Here is a 16,377-nt window from a genome sequence, read left to right on the forward strand (position 1 = left end):
TTGGGTCACGTCCGGTTTCTTTTATTTTTGGCTTTACTGAAAATCAACATGCTTAAGACTGAAGAGTACATCCGGATGAGGGTATTTAGAACAAAGGATGGAGGGAAGGATAAGAGAAAAAGGAGGGAAATACGAATAAAGGTAGGACAAACATAATAAATCCAAATGGAAAGGTCAGAGATGAGAAATAAGAAAGAAAGGAGGGAAGCGAAGAAGTGCAGAAACTAGGAAGAGAAACCTTGAACTATCCCTTTAAAGCAAGAGACAGAGGAAAGAAGGAAATCCATCTAAAATATCAATTATTTATATACTAAATTAGCCCAAAGTGTGAGATAAACATGACTCTGACCTTGTGACGAGAGCTGCGCAGGTTTTGGTGGCGCTAACGGTGGTTGGCCCCATTCCTCCGTAGTAAATACTGACATCTCGAACCACTCTGGATCCCTCTGAGAAAAACACTCTCATCGCGGTCGTCACTGTGGCGAAGGAGCTCTCCTTCCTCGGAGCCTGACGGAAAGCTCGAACAAACTCCCCCTGCAGGACGGACAGCGATGTATCCGTAAAAGGCTTCACCCACGTAAGTGTTATAAATAACAAATAGCACGCAAGTTTAAGGATTATTGATGGTTATCTGACCACTTGAAAGAATACTTGTAAATATAATTGTTATAAGGGAGTATAGTGGGAGTGCTGCGAGCTACTTTTCACCTGCGTGCAACCACACAACAATAAACTGTAAGGAGGAGCACTTTCAGATGATCTGTACCTTTCTGGAGAAGGGAACGAAGACAGAAACAACAATCTCCTCCGGCTTCAGGATGGTTTTTCCAAAGCTTACAAAGAAGTCAGGATTCAGTGGAACCTCTCGTCTTCCTCCTTGTGGATTCAGACATTACTGCTTGTTAATCAGGAGTGAAGAAAAGTAGACATGTCTGACAAGAATCTGCCTTTTTCCTACAATCTCAACAGCGTCACAGAATTTCTCAATTACTCTCTAATTACCGGTCGAAATGACACTCAGTTTGCAGTTCCCGGCAGCTAGAACAGGGTTCAGGTCTGAGTTTGGGTATGCACTCATGATGTTTCCCCCAAGAGACTAAATATGTAAAAGAAACAATGAACACATGATACAGATATATAAATTCACCTGATCTGACTTGTAGGATTTCATTTAAACCCATGTAAATCTATGGACTGTTATTTTAAAACTATTTAACAATAAAATGTCACAAAAAAGTTAAATATAATCTATTATTAATTTCCAAAAGCAGTTGATGTGATTTATTTCACTTCTGACTGAATATATATTCTTCTTACAGCGACGTTACGGATCTGCTGGCTCCCCAGGTTCCCCAGCTGTTGGATCAGGGCTCTGAACAGTTCGGTCTTCTCCTCTGGAAACTGAGGAACCAGCTTCTGCAAAAGCGACCGAACCTCGGACAGACTGCAGCCTGCTCCCACCCAAACACCTGCAGAGAGGCCGCTACGTTAACCGTCAAAGCTGTGAGATTGGAGCCAGAGTTATTGCCTGTGCAACAAAATCACATCAAAATATAAACGACAAAGGGAGGTTACCCACCCTGTGGTGTCTGGGTGACCTCAAACAGCTCCATAACTCTGGTTGGAGATATTATCAGAGGATGCAGGACGCCTTTGAACTTTATATCTGGACCTTCAATAGCAGAGAGAGCAGAGTTTGGTTAAACTGATCTTAATATGACAATAAAATATTAAAGAATATTTAAAAAAAAAAAGGTTTCTAAAACCTTCCTACATCATCACTTATTAAGAACAGCCAAACACTTCAAATGGAGCAGCAGAAACTCTGTGAATGAACCTTTACTGCTCACCTATGTTGGTGTTTCCCATGACCAGTGGAGCTTTAGGGTTGCTGGCCTTGAGCTGGACCAGCTCCTCCAGGGAGGCTGGAGACACCCAGCGCATCCTCTCCCCACAAAAAGTGAGTGTCTCTGGGTTCCCTGTTTCTGCCATCAGCTAGAGACAAAGTGCCATATTTATATTGTAATTAAAAGAAGTTTGTAGCATCAATAACTCATCAACATTATTATAATGTGATTAACAATTCAGCACAGTTCTGTTACATAGTTAACTTTAAACAATAAGTCAAATTAAGCCACAACGTCTCTGTTGGAGAGGATTAAAAGGAGATTTTTCACACATTTTCTGGAATTGCCCCAAACTACAGGTCTACTGGGAGAAGTTAAAAAAGAAATAGGATAAATTCTGAACCTAGAAAGTCCCCAAAGGACCCAAAGGCCTCGAGACGGCAACTCCAGAAGGACATTTATTTAGAGAGCTGGTCTAGTCAAGTATAGCCACTACTTTATCTATACTAATACTGCAATATCAAAGTTATGGGAGACTTAGAGTAAATACTAGCAACGAAAAGAGAGTTCAAGAACTCAAATGAATCTGCGCGACTAAAAGTTAACTTCTTATCTGACTCACAATCAGTTCAGGAGGGAAGATCAGCTCCTGTGTCGGGTCCAGTGGCAGAAACTCTTCCTTGTCGAACAACTGTGGCTTTTCCTGGAGCACACAGTGAGAGGACGAAGAGGTGGAAAACAAACAGTAAAATAAGCATTCACCACGGCATGATTATAGGAATGCTGTGTGAAGTGAAATAAAAGATACAAATCTCACTCCAGCTTGAGGTTAAAATGTATGACGAAGCAGTGCCAGGTATTAATTACTATTAATTACAAGTCAGAGAGGAAAGCTACAGGGCTCAGAGAGAACAGTGAAGACGGATAAGAGCAGAGGAAGAAATTAAGAAATGAACATAGAAAAGGACTAAAAAGCCAAGAAAGGAATAAAAAAATAAACTAAAAAAAGAACTAAAAACAATAAAGGAGACAAGAAAAAAGGGGGAATTCCTGTAAACTCACATGCTCTGATTCATCAGTACTTCCCTCTCCATTGAGACAACAGTCTCCAGCTCCATTGGCTTGGCAACAGTTGGCTTCCTGTTTGGATATATATATACATAGATGTCACACTGCTTGCAGCAATTACACTCATCACATTTTCCTATCGCTGACTTTATGTATTTATCTTCAGATCGGGAGGATTCTGCACTGATAACGCCTTCCTGCTACTTGTTTTGGTTTTCCCTGTTTCTGCTCTGCTATCAGATCTGAAATTCACTTCCTGTGACAGCAACCAGTCCTACAAACAGATTCATTTATAGTCAGCTGTAAAACTGTGATATCTCACTTCATCATCATCATCATCATCATCAGTCTGATTGATCTAACCGGTATTAGTTGCAGAGCTGAGCTTTGTACCTGACAGAAAGTCCTGCAGCCGTCAACGATTGGTCGATATCCAGTACACCGACACAGATTACCTGAAAAACAACAGCACACGATGAGGAGAGGGCTGGGTACATATCACATATCACATCATGCTTAAAAATAAATTCACGTAAGAATAATAATTATAAAATAACTTTTAGAGGTGACAGGAGGTCAGAGAGTGAACACTTTTCACATTTACGGCACCATATACATCTCTTAGTTCTTGTTGTAACATTCTTTTAAACATTACAGTGGATGAACACACAAACCAGCCAGAGCCTGAGTGATGTCCTCCATGGTGGGATGGGGCTTGTTCCTCAGCAGAGCGTACATGGACATCACCATCCCTGGAGTGCAGAAGCCACACTGGGAGCCGTGAGCCTTCGCTATTCGCTCCTACAAACACAGCATCCACAGTTTAGAGTCCCATGAAAACTGCTCTGGAAACAATGTTTTTGCATTAAACAGGACATTTGGTTGGGGGTTGTACATCTGAAGGCGTGTAAAGGCAACTTCAAGCTGATTATTCCAGGATAAAAGTTCTCATTCGATGCGTCCACGATCACATTTTATTGGATGGATCTGCTACATGTACACAGCTCGGTGCAGAGTGTGTCAGATAAAATCATATTTATACTTTATATTGTTATTTTGATGGAAAAATATGTAAAATTAAATGCATAAATCTGGCAAATAATGACAAATAGTACTCTGAGAAATGTACTAATATTAAATTTCCTTTTATATGTTTTTTTAAACAGGTGAGACATGTAAGGCGTCCCAGCACTGACCTGCACAGGGTGGATCCTCGTCTTGGTGCTGCCGATGCCCTCCACCGTGGTGACGGCGGCTCCGTGAAGCTGGCAGAGCGGCAGGAGGCAGGCGTTGGCTGAGTAATGTCTGATGGTGTGGTGAAGGTAAACTCGTGGATCTGACAACATTTCATATTGCACGAGCAGCACTGGAACTACAGCTGCTAAAACTCCTCTTACTGTTACTAGTGATGCTATGGAACAATGCGGTGTTGGTTTGGTGCCAGGAAAGGAAATTACCATCAGCCACCACAGAGATTCTGTTGATTCTTAGCCGTGGATGTCTAAACCACTTTGGCTGATAACCAAGGTCACATTCAGACTCTCTCTTGTTCTCTAAAAAAATCTAATTTAGTTCATAAAATGGGGACAGTGTTTGGTATTCTGGAAAGTAACCAACCATGTTCATGGCTGAACAAATGGATTTTCCGGTGGATGTTGCACCCAAATACCGACACTGGTGGCAATCGTGTCTCAGTGAGGAAGGAAACCTCAAACCTTTGTTATTTTTGTACAACTAACTCAAACACTCAGTAAACATAGATATGGCACAGTTTGACTGCAGCTTTAATCAGAAACACTACTATTATAAACTCTGATTTAAATTAAGATTTTATTGCCAGTCAGGGTCCAAAGTTAACATCTGCTAAGCGCCAAATGTGGGTACATTTTGGATTTGGCAGAAAACTGGTGGCTGTTGCTATAATTTGGAATCACAGCATAGGGCCAGGTTCACATCCCCCACCCACGTCTGTCTCTGTTTTTGCCATAAGAAACATCCAAGTTACATGTTATCAGAGATGAGCCGACACATTCCCGGTGTTAAGCCACCAAAAAGGAAACATGAAGACAAAGAGAAAAGTCACGAGAGGCGGAGGACCCAAGATTGTAGCTTTCATAAATAAAAATAAACACTTTATGGTGTGGTGTTTATGTGTTTTGTGGAGCAGCAGGGTCGTGTGGTTCTTCTTAAAAGGATACATGATGGTTTTGGTGGCGGGTTGGTAGCGCGACACCATGACAGTGCACGCCCCGCAGCCTCCACCGCCACAGCCATACTTGGTTCCAGTCAACCTCACTGAAGTCACAGTCAAGGACATAAGCAGCTTTGGGCGTTGAAGCCTGTAGGTGGCGCTCACATCGACATTCAATCAGTTTAAAATGAAAAAAAAAACATATTTGTGAAGGCGAATTTGAAGCTGATGTGAAGGATACGCTTCTCTCTGAGGAAGGACAACAGCATGGTTTCAGGGTCTGCATGGTCCTCTCGTACCTGTTTCCACAGAAAGAGAACATTTTCATGACTTTCAATAATTATTTATTATTTCCAAGCTTGTTCAGTTGTGGAAAGTAATAAAGTGCATCCACTCAAGTAGAAAACTATTCGATGCATCTATAGAACTCAAGTTTCAAGGCTATTTTATTTCAGTTTTTTAATCCTCACATTATTCTGAGTCAATCAATCAAAATACTAATATTATTGTGAGTTTACAGCTACATGACTTCACTGTCTACCAGGGTTTGTATGATTTTCAGTGCTATCTCTGTACTACCATTTAAACTTCTGCTTCATTTTCTTTCTCTGAAAACATATAATGTGTCATAACATATTAAAAATGTTATAAAGTTGGTTACATGCTGTATTTTTTTCAGTGTTTTGTTATTTGATTAACCCAATTTTGCCCTTTTCTGGGGACACAGATTCAAACCAGACCACTACTGGTTACATTCCTATAAATACATTATATATATATATACATTATATATTAAAATTATAAATCAGCTTTGTGGGATTTTGAGTAAATTAGATTATAAAGTGATAATCTTGGTAAAACGCTGCACAATTATAAAACCTGAATGCATGTAAGATGTGTAAAAAAAAACCTGTGGTATTATATAGTGAAACAGTCAGTATATACATATTAAATTCACTATTTTAATTGCCCCTGACACATTTTAAGGGTTATATTTAATCGGTGAAGACGTTTTGTAAACACAGATTTGTGGCCAGCGACAAAAAAAACAAACTTAGCAGCTAACAGCTAACCCTCGTTAAAACACGACAAAATCGTTTAGGACGTAATTAAAACGTTAAATTTACCTTTTTCCCGTTGATAAAGAAGCACAACATATCTTTCTCTTTCCCTGTAGACATAGTTTAAAGTCCAAGACAAGAGTTTCTCAGCACGAAAGGTCAAGTCAGTTTGACTCCACAGGGCTTCCGCTTGTCTGGACTTTCAAAATAAAAGCTTGGAAAACGTTGCCGACCACGGGTTGAACTTTCCAGCGTAAAAGTCCAGAAATATGCAGAAGTACATTAATTTATTTACTTACTTTCTTTTTTTAGTAAATAAATATGTTATTTTTTTTATCTCTCTAGTTGATTTTATTTGTTTTTTTGATTTTGTATTGTCTTATTAATCTATTTTATGTAGCTTCAAGTATAGCTTTTATTCAGTGCTGTTTATTATTATACCTGTTAAATCAGTTTTATTGACATTTTTATCTTTGTGTTGTATTTAAACATTTATTTTTAATTCTTTCTATTATGGTCCACGCTCATTTTGTCTTATTACCGACCTATGGAGCACTTTGAACTGCACCAACCTGCATTAAAGGTGCTATAGAGATGAAGTTTAAGTGATATTCATGTATTGATTGATGATTGTAAATCAGTAAAATTGCTAAATTGCATATTTTTTGGGGGTTTGAATACACAGTTAACATGTGTATAACATCATCACTATCAAATATACATCTAAGCACACTGTTTACTACACCTTACATGCACATATACTGTTCTTAATCATCTACCTTATGTATATAAAGAAGCCTATTATATTAATCTTTTGGTGACCTTTTGTACAGATTTATTAATTACTGTTAAAAGTAAAAACATGATGCTTTTATTTAAAACGCAACATCAGCTGATTTCCTGTCCCACACTGCTGCCTCTATCGGACTTGATAAACCTCATTTGCTTGTGCAGAACTAGAGACCGCCCATCTTCCACCTTATGTGACCTGTGAAACTTAAACATAACCTACATTTTAAACGAGGTTTCAGGGACTCAGAGAGCTGAATCATAACTGAAGGATGTCAATATTGTTCAGGGGCCATAAGTGGATGCAACTAATTCAATTGGCTGCAATTCTACTTGACTTTTGTGTGTTAAAATGAAAGAAATAATAAAAATAAAAAAAAACACAAACATGTCTGCTTTCCTCTGCAGCCTGTTATATAACAAGACACATTTTATAATCATTAACCAGAACTCTGTGTCAGCTCTATTGAGTTCAGTCTGTTTTTACTGGCGAATCTCCACATATAAGACATAATAAACACACAGTATCAGCCAACAAGCATTGCATTTATATAAGAATATAAAATTAGATTGGGATTAATGCTTCAAAATGTAGAAATAAGTATTTTAAAGCCATGTATGCTTTAAAAAAAGTGATAATGATCAAATCACCCTGACAGACAGAGACTGCATGATATGAGTCGTACCACAAGAGGGAGCCAAAGGAGAGGACGACACCAGAAAAACAAAACACTTTTTCAATAATAATCAAGGGGAAATTGTCTTATAATGAACTTATTTTACACAGAAAGATCACAGTTAGTTTGAAGCAGTTTACCAAACACTACAAGGGCCCCACCAGGGATTTTGGGCCCCATGAAAAGACACCAAACCTCCAGAACCCAGTTCTCTACTAGTTACTGGGGAAAGTAATGTTATGACTGTAATATTATTACTAGTATTGCCTTAATGCCCACTTAATCATAACTAATTATATTAGATTTATTTTGCATGAATAATCAAAATCTGCAACTGGAAGTAGAAAGTACTTTTACTTGTAATGGAGTATTTTTATGTTGTGGTAAAGGACAAACTCATCCAATTGTTCCTGCAGCCCTCAAATTGAAGTCGAAAAATAAGATTTAAAGCTGTGTAATGATAAGGTTTATTATATATATACTATAAGCCCCCTCTGTGAAAGCCTGAGCGCAGCCCCTGTGATATCTCAGTATGACTTTATACTGGGAGGCTGAGACCCAGATCCAGGTTGAAGACGAGCAGGACGGGACTGTTTTTTGGAGATGAACGATGGGAAAACAAAGGCTGAACGCCATTAAGACAACCTGAGCTCGATCTTAAGGAAACCTGTTGTTGTTTTTTTGTGGTTTTCAAATGGAGCAGAAAGCAGATTTTAGGCGGACTTCAGCGCTTTACTGCTGCTGGATCCTCATCAACTCCGGTGAGTGAAGGAATAATACATATAATATTCCGAACAGCTTCTATATAATATTCCTTACCTTTATCCCATTTATACTTTATATAATATTAGTTAATGGTATTTTCACATAGAAACTGTCTGTGTGGTGCGTTTTTGGTACTTGAAGGCAACTCCTTTAACACTCTTATAGTCACATTTTTGCCTTTTTATTCTGTTTTTATGAAATAATTGAAGAGAAATGTTTAATATGTTCTTAATATTTATATAAGGATGGTGCCATTTTAATTGTGGTTTTATATTTAGTCCTAATATTACAATATAATTACAATATTATTCCTCCTAGGAGTATAAAGTCAGGCAAAAGTTTATAGTGTTCGTATAATGAGTTATTTTACCACCTGATATTGGTTTTGTAGTGTTTATTTAATATTTAGGACTTACTGATCCTCCTGTGGTATCATACAAGCACATAAAGGCGTTTTTTAGACTCTAATAACAATATTATCCATATTCTTGCAGTGTCCATTAAAAAAAAAAAAAAAAGTACCACACTTGAGCAATTTCACCAAAATAGAGGACGCACATTTAATTCAACATCTCACCTGGATTTATAAAGACAAAAAAACATGCAAAAACAACATACAAACATAGATATTTTATACTGACGTGACTAGGAAGAGCCACCATTGATTACTGAGCCTCAATCAGATATCAGTGACTTTCCATGTATGAAGTATTTCCAAGAAAACAAGCACAATTTCATGTGAGTGCTGATTCAAATGTCATGTTCTGCTGATATATAGAAAGAAACAAACTATATTGCAGGGTAGATGTGACAGAACAAGGTGTTTATTTGGGGGTCTCAGTGCTGAATCCTGGGACACAAACTGCAGCGTAATCCTACAACATGTTATCTGTCTCTCCTCCACTGGCAGAGCCTCACCTGAAACATCATTTGGTCGGTTATAAATAGCCAATACAATCAGAAAAAAACCCAGCGTTACACACATTTGCACAGTTTTTTGCTCTTGGCACGCTGTTTATTGCACTGGCTAATCCTAAATTGCTTGCTGGTGATGCCAGATTGCTTGCCAGGGTTCAAAGCTGTGTTTTCAGAGAGAGAGAGACAGAGAGAGACAGAGAGAGAGAGAGAGAGGAGGGAAGGAGGTATCTCTGGGTTCCTGGAGTGATCATTTAACCTGAAAGACAAATCAAATCCGACACAAAAGGTTGAATGCTGGGAATTAAAGAGGTTTATTTCGAGCATGAAATTATGACCCCGATGAGTGATGACTGCTGGGAGAAAGAAAAAAAACTTGGCTAAGTGTTGCTTTTTGTTGAGTTCAATTATCTCGAATGATTTTGCTGTGTAACATAAAATTAAATCAAAGTGCAGTAGATCACAGTCGGAGATTTTATGAACAATAAAGTTCAGGTAATTGTCTTTTTTTCCCCAGAGAGAGAGGATACAGTATTTCTCTCACTGTCTCAGCTGTAAAGGCTTCAGCAGAAATAAGGGAATATAAGAGCGTGAAGGAGAAGTTAAAAGAAAACTTTCTTATCATGGGGTTATGAGTTCTTACTAAAGGCTTTATTAATGGTAAATAAATCATTTAGTAATGCTTTAGAACAACTTAGCATAAAGACTGGAAACAGGGGGAAACAGCTCGCCTGGCTCCGCCTGAAGGTCACAAAATCTGCCTATCATCTCCTCTAAAGCTCACTAATTAACACGTTATAGCTTGTTTTATGCACACATTTATTTAAAGACACTAAATATATCACTGCAGGGGTTAAATAATGTAACAGATTATTATATATAAAAGTAAATAACAAACAAAAAGACTCTTTTAAAAACATTCTGACTACTTCTGGAGGACATTTTACTGTAAAAACGTGGCCTTTAAATACAAATACAGTACAGTGAACAATATAATTCACTCAGTCTCACCTATATCTCATAAATTATAAGCACTTAATATAATAATTCATAATGTCTGCAGTATCAAAGGGATCTGATCTATAGAGCATGACTAAAACATTTGTTATTATTGAGTTTAATCTCCCTTTTTAAGACAACATGATAATTAAGACCCTAAAAAAAGAAATCTAAATGCAATCAGCCCCTCTCTGTCTCTCCGTCAGTGCTGGCTGAAGACTGGACTCGCGTTCACACTGAGGACGAGCTCTTCAGGAGCTTGTTCGGGGGCTACAGCAAGTGGACGCGTCCGGCACGAAACATCACCGACGTGGTCATCGTCAAGTTTGGCCTCTCTATCGCACAGCTGATAGACGTGGTGGGAACACACACACACACACACACACACACACACACACACACACACACACACACATTTGTAGATCCAAAAAAAACTGACCAGGGTGCTTCATAATTTTAAATATTTACCCCCTGTGGAGCATTAATGCCACATTATGAGAATAAAGTTGTAATATTTTGTTCAAAAAGTTGTCATTTTACGAGAATAAAGTTGTCATTTTGGATGATAAAAGTCTACAACCATGTCTTGTGAAAGGACCAGTGTGTAGTGGCATCTAGTGGTGAGGCTGCAGATTGCAACCAACTGAATACCCCTCCCTGCCTTACTAATTATGTAGGTCAAAATACAAAAGGTGCAATCTTGAGCCAGTGTTTGGTTTGTCTGCTCTGGGCTACTGTATGGCGGCTCCTTATAGGAAGAGCTCATTCTGACATAAAACACAACGATTCTTAGTATCAGGTGATTGTACACTAATGAAAACATAATTCTGAATATTTCTACCAATAGATTCTCCTTAATCCTACACACTGGTCCTTTAATACCCCCTCAACCCGACTGTATCTCCCACTCTCTCCCACTCTCACTCTCACGGAGCGTTTTTGTCCATTTTTGGCTCCAAAACAGGATGAGAAAAACCAGATGATGACAACCAACGTGTGGCTGAAACAGGTGCGGAAGAAAACTGACCTGTACAGTAATCGTAAAGCGGTTTAAACAAGAGTTTTGTCTTTAAAAATGTGCATGTGTCTGCAGGAATGGACTGACTACAAGCTGCAGTGGAGTCCCTCCGACTTCGACAACGTGACGTCCATCAGAGTTCCTTCTGAGCTCATCTGGGTGCCGGACATTGTGCTGTACAACAAGTAAAAAACATACACAGTGTCACATTTAACACCAAACTACTGCAGTTTGCCTCAGTTGCACAAATCCTCCTTATTATTACAATCACATGCAAAGATATTTCTTTTAATAGAAGTTTAAGGAAGCACTTCAACATGTGATTAAATGTTGTTTTGATGTTAAGAGAGTTTTGTGTGATAATTAACTAAACTTTAAAACCAAACCAGCTAAAATAAGTTAAGTTTTAAGTTTTATTTCTAGTTCAAGTCTTGTTTCTTGACACCTGAAACGCTGAGTAAAAGGTTTAGCACACACACACACACACACACACATCCAAGGACACTCATACTGTACCGGAACAGACATAACTTTGAATTTTCTGTAGGCGGAGCTGGAAATTATCTGTAGTGATCAATTACCCACTTGATCCATAACAATGTGCTCATCGGCTGAAGAACGTGAGAGGAGGTAAAGGTCACTTACATGGAGCCTCGACGATAGCACAGATTTTCTGCATATTCCTGCATACTGATTGGTAACACATGCAAATGATCCTGATGAATAAATGACCCTGATTCTATTGCGGCTGTATGGAGATCTTGCATCACACAGCTTCAGTCTGGTTTTCTCCCCTTGAGGGGCCTGAGGAAGTATTAATTCTGAAATTTGTCTGGATGGAGACGAAACTTTCTCCTCCTTCAGCATTTGTGTAAATGAGCTTGCATCATGAATACAGAGTCGTTAACATCCAGTGATCAATTATTAATCATCGCCTGCGTAAACTGGGAAGAGCTTGAGGTTTATTGATTCACCTTTTGAGTTTGAGGCGGAAACTTGGGAGCCAAAAACAAAAAATTGTTCCTTTTAGTCCAGATAATACCATAATAATAGGTTTCCTGCCTCAATGCTATGCTTCAACCCCTCATCCTCTCCTTTCTCCAGTGCAGACGGAGAGTTCGCCGTCACCCACATGACCAAGGCCCATGTGTTTCACACCGGTCGTGTCCGTTGGGTGCCCCCGGCCATCTACAAGTCCTCCTGCTCCATCGACGTCACCTTCTTCCCTTTCGACCAGCAGAGCTGCAAGATGAAGTTCGGCTCCTGGACGTACGACCGCGCCAAGATTGACCTGGAGCCCTTTGAGAACACAGTGGACTTGAAGGTGGAGGAATTTTTTGTTCTCCTCCATCCTTTCAGTCTTTCGTTTTTTGATTTTGAGTGTGTGCCAGTTTGTGCCAATTAATGCCCGCTCCGCCTCTTTACCTCGTCTTATCTACGGTTCACACATGCTCTTTCCCAAGGTTTTGTTTTGCAGGAGGATGCCAGCTGAACGTTCTGGCTGCTTACTTTTTAATTAACAGAATATTTCTCAGTGTGTTTTTGCATTTCAGCATTAAGTTCTGCTGAAAACAAAATGCACGGATTAGTTTTTTGAGATCTAAATGCTTAATCCTGGAGAGATTTCTTAGGTTTAAAATGCTGAGGGTTTTATAATGGTCTTTCAAAGCAGAGGAGTTAAATACAAGTTAGCCTGATGAAGCAGTTTTTAGCAACACACATACAGGCAACTTCAAGATGTAAACTTAATTTACATTTCTACTCTTCTGCACTGAAAACTACAGAAACTTTTCACTTATTCAATGAATATCTTGACATGTACCAGAAGGATTGGCACAGAATCTGGTGCAGGCATCCATTATTCCCAGAGTATGAATCCTGCTGACTTTAGTGATCCTCTGAATTATCCTCTAGTGCCACCAGAGTGTAAGAGAAAGAGTAATTTATACATAAACGTAAGAACTATACACTCCAACTCCAGGGTTAGAAATGTCAGATGGCTGCTGTAAAAAAGGTCTATAGTTGTTGAGATATTTAAGTCTGGACCCAAAGTTCCTAAAAGCACACTGGCTAAAAACAAATCTCCTTTCTAGGATTACTGGGAGAGCGGAGAGTGGGCAATTGTCAACGCCGTGGGCACCTACAACACCAAGAAGTACGACTGCTGCCACGAGATCTACCCCGACATCACCTACTATTTTGTCATCCGCCGCCTCCCGTTGTTCTACACCATCAACCTCATCATCCCCTGCCTCCTCATCTCCTTCCTCACCGTCCTGGTCTTCTACCTCCCGTCGGACTGCGGGGAGAAAATCACACTGTGCATCTCCGTGCTGCTGTCTCTCACCGTCTTCCTGCTGCTCATCACAGAGATCATCCCTTCCACGTCGCTGGTCATACCGCTGATCGGGGAGTACTTGCTCTTCACTATGATCTTCGTCACGCTGTCCATCGTCATCACCGTGTTTGTGCTGAACGTGCACCACCGGTCGTCAGCGACTCACACCATGCCTCGGTGGGTGCGGAGGTTTTTCCTCTCTGCGGTGCCAGGCTGGCTGTGCATGAAGCGTCCAGACCATGGTCTCAGGCCTGTGAGGTGAGAAACCAGAAGGCCTCCATGTTTGTCTGAAACAAGTCCCTCATTCACTTGTCCTCTACTTCCTGTATGATGGACAGTAGTTCCTGTAGTGAACAGTGAACTGCATCATTTTACATAATCCCTGACAGGTGTAGTGTGGCACGGCTGTACCTTTGTCAATATATCACACACTATATATGAGTTTTTCCTTATTTTTATTCTCTAAAAGACAAAAGCAGTGTTTGGTTATTCCATTTTGTCTTTGCAAACACACTTTTGTTGTCTACATGTTAAAAACGTGACCACTTACAGAAACTATCAATTACTGACAACTGGCATTGGATGTCTGATCAGATAGCTACGGATTTATACCTGCAAACAGTTGCATATTTAATTCCAGCATTATTTAAGTGACTTTATTATTCATTTGGAGTCAAATATTCACTCTTTATTAGCTCTGTTTTTGATCTCTACCAACTCCTGGGGGAAACATCTGGCTGTTCACAAGCTAGTTGCTAACTGTGTCTGTCTATTTGGTGCTGGGTAGTTAGTGTGCAGTGGGGTTTCAGAGCTTTAAAACTCTGAAGACTGAGCTAATGATCCCAGGATTTATTGTTAAGGCAGGGGAATGGGGAAGGCAGGCCTGTGAAGAGCCTGGGTTCAGGGAAGAAAAGCAGGGCTGACGAAATGTGGGGACATGGGACCGGAGACAGAGCAGACGGTACTGCAGGGAACAGGAGACATGGTTGAAGCAAAGGGGGAACAAAAACAGGCAACAAGATGAAAACTGAGAATGCATGAACACTTGCTCGGAGGGTAAAGTGGCTAGTTCAGCGATCCAGTGGAGATTCTGAAAGTCTCCGGAGTTTTAAAACTGAAACGGGGCCAGCAGCCTTTCCAAACGTCTCCATTTTAGGGGGCTCCAAAACGCCGACGTAGTGTGGACGAAACTTTTTAAAACTCAATGTAAGTAGTGTGGATGTAGTATTAGTATAGTATATTGATCAATTTTTAATTAAAAATACTGATTTATAGCAGCTTTATGTCCAAACCTTGCCACCTGTAAACTATTTAATGTAGGAAAAACAGCAGTATTTGAGAACTTTCGCTTCATTTGTTGAATTAAAAATAGCGTTCTTGTATAAAAAACATGCATACATTTCTTTAAATAAGTTAGCTAAATGATCATGTGGGTACTTAAACTCAGGTCACAAGTATTGAAAGATGTCTTTGTTGTCTCAGGCGACGCCACCTGACTGATACACTCCTCCCTCTCCGGACTCCAGGCCCCGCCTACAGCACATCCACCTGGATCACTCAGGAGTCTGACATCGATCTCCACGGTTACCAGGTTGACAACCGTTGCCGCAGCAGCCACCGGCTCGACTCCTCGGATGCCGGAGACGATGAAATTCCCCCCTGGGATCCTCGCGGTTACACCCTCCTCCCACAGAGACACTCCACACTGAGCCTGGACTGGGACGCCCCTGCTGTGGAGCGTGGTTTGATCCAGAGCCAGCTGGTCTCTGTTCTGTCTCCTGCAGTGGTATCAGCCCTGGAGGGGGTGACCTACATCGCAGAGCACCTTAGAGCAGAGGACGCTGACTTCTCAGTGCGTCCTGATCATCCTGTCTAATGAAGCTTCAGCTGATTTACAGACATGCTGGACATTCACAGTCTTCTTTTTGTCTCTTGCGTCTCTACAGGTGAAGGAGGACTGGAAGTATGTCGCCATGGTTGTAGACCGGATCTTCCTGTGGATGTTCATCATCGTGTGTCTGCTGGGGACAATCGGACTCTTCCTGCCGCCGTGGCTCTCCGGGATGTTTTAGAACCAAACTGAACCAAATCAAAAGAGTGAATAAAACGATTAAATTACTAATTAAAAACTAAAACTCACGTCATGACAGCACTTTGTACTGTTAAACAGTAGGCCACAATTAGAGCTGCAACTAACATTTATTTTCATGATCAATTATTCTCCTTTTTTTGCTTGCTCAAGTGAATAATTGATCAAAATTGTCCCTGAATGGGTTTTTATCAATCCACTAAAAGCACAAAATCTCTGAAATGCACAAAAAACCTAATAAAGCTGATTTAGAACTGAACTTCATTCAAACAAGTGGATGAAAGCCTCTTTTGTGTAATTTTGTTCCCTTTCTTATACCCGTATGTGTCCTGTGATTTCAGCAGAATACAGTTTTTTATTTGAGATGAAGACGCCTCTCGTGACATATTTTCGGCTTACAGAACAGTCAGGTGTCAAAGTCAATCAGCCAATATTCACGGAAGAAAACTCGACTGTACTCTTTATAAAATGAGCACTTGGCGACTATAATAATAAGTTAGTAACATGAATTAATGAAGTAATGTTTGCAGAGAGAGAGGGAGGGGAGGAGAGAGGAGCATCATGGGAACTCCCCCGGCAGTCTAGGCCTGTAGCAGCATAATGAAGGGATGAATCGGGGC

The 16,377-nt window shown here is 40.1% G+C and overlaps 2 protein-coding genes across 2 annotated transcripts in view; one reads left to right on the plus strand and one right to left on the minus strand.

Moving 5' to 3' along the window:
- The window catches only part of aox6 (aldehyde oxidase 6), a 13,954-nt gene extending 7,610 nt beyond the window's left edge, over positions 1-6,344 (minus strand). Inside the window, exons 1-14 of the mRNA XM_051428292.1 lie at positions 6,234-6,344; positions 5,348-5,405; positions 5,114-5,210; positions 4,112-4,220; positions 3,590-3,716; positions 3,309-3,370; positions 2,910-2,987; positions 2,470-2,550; positions 1,851-1,995; positions 1,580-1,672; positions 1,318-1,469; positions 1,003-1,096; positions 767-876; positions 350-534 (exon numbers count right to left, since the gene is read on the minus strand). Of these exons, the coding sequence (XP_051284252.1) occupies positions 350-534; positions 767-876; positions 1,003-1,096; positions 1,318-1,469; positions 1,580-1,672; positions 1,851-1,995; positions 2,470-2,550; positions 2,910-2,987; positions 3,309-3,370; positions 3,590-3,716; positions 4,112-4,220; positions 5,114-5,210; positions 5,348-5,405; positions 6,234-6,287 (1,445 nt within the window). The 5' untranslated portion in view covers positions 6,288-6,344. The remainder of the gene's footprint in view (positions 1-349; positions 535-766; positions 877-1,002; positions 1,097-1,317; positions 1,470-1,579; positions 1,673-1,850; positions 1,996-2,469; positions 2,551-2,909; positions 2,988-3,308; positions 3,371-3,589; positions 3,717-4,111; positions 4,221-5,113; positions 5,211-5,347; positions 5,406-6,233) is intronic.
- A 1,846-nt stretch (positions 6,345-8,190) lies between these two features.
- On the plus strand, positions 8,191-16,146 carry LOC127378920 (neuronal acetylcholine receptor subunit alpha-2-like). The gene is made up of 8 exons (XM_051428300.1): positions 8,191-8,394; positions 10,519-10,670; positions 11,277-11,321; positions 11,406-11,515; positions 12,435-12,654; positions 13,424-13,926; positions 15,151-15,520; positions 15,615-16,146. The coding sequence occupies exons 1-8, from the start codon at positions 8,328-8,330 to the stop codon at positions 15,738-15,740; spliced, it is 1,593 nt and encodes a 530-aa protein (XP_051284260.1). The 5' UTR covers positions 8,191-8,327; the 3' UTR covers positions 15,741-16,146.
- Positions 16,147-16,377: the final 231 nt, after the last annotated feature.

The sequence above is a fragment of the Dicentrarchus labrax genome, unplaced genomic scaffold (genome assembly GCF_905237075.1).
Source record: "Dicentrarchus labrax unplaced genomic scaffold, dlabrax2021, whole genome shotgun sequence".
In the NCBI taxonomy this organism is placed as follows: domain Eukaryota; kingdom Metazoa; phylum Chordata; class Actinopteri; family Moronidae; genus Dicentrarchus; species Dicentrarchus labrax.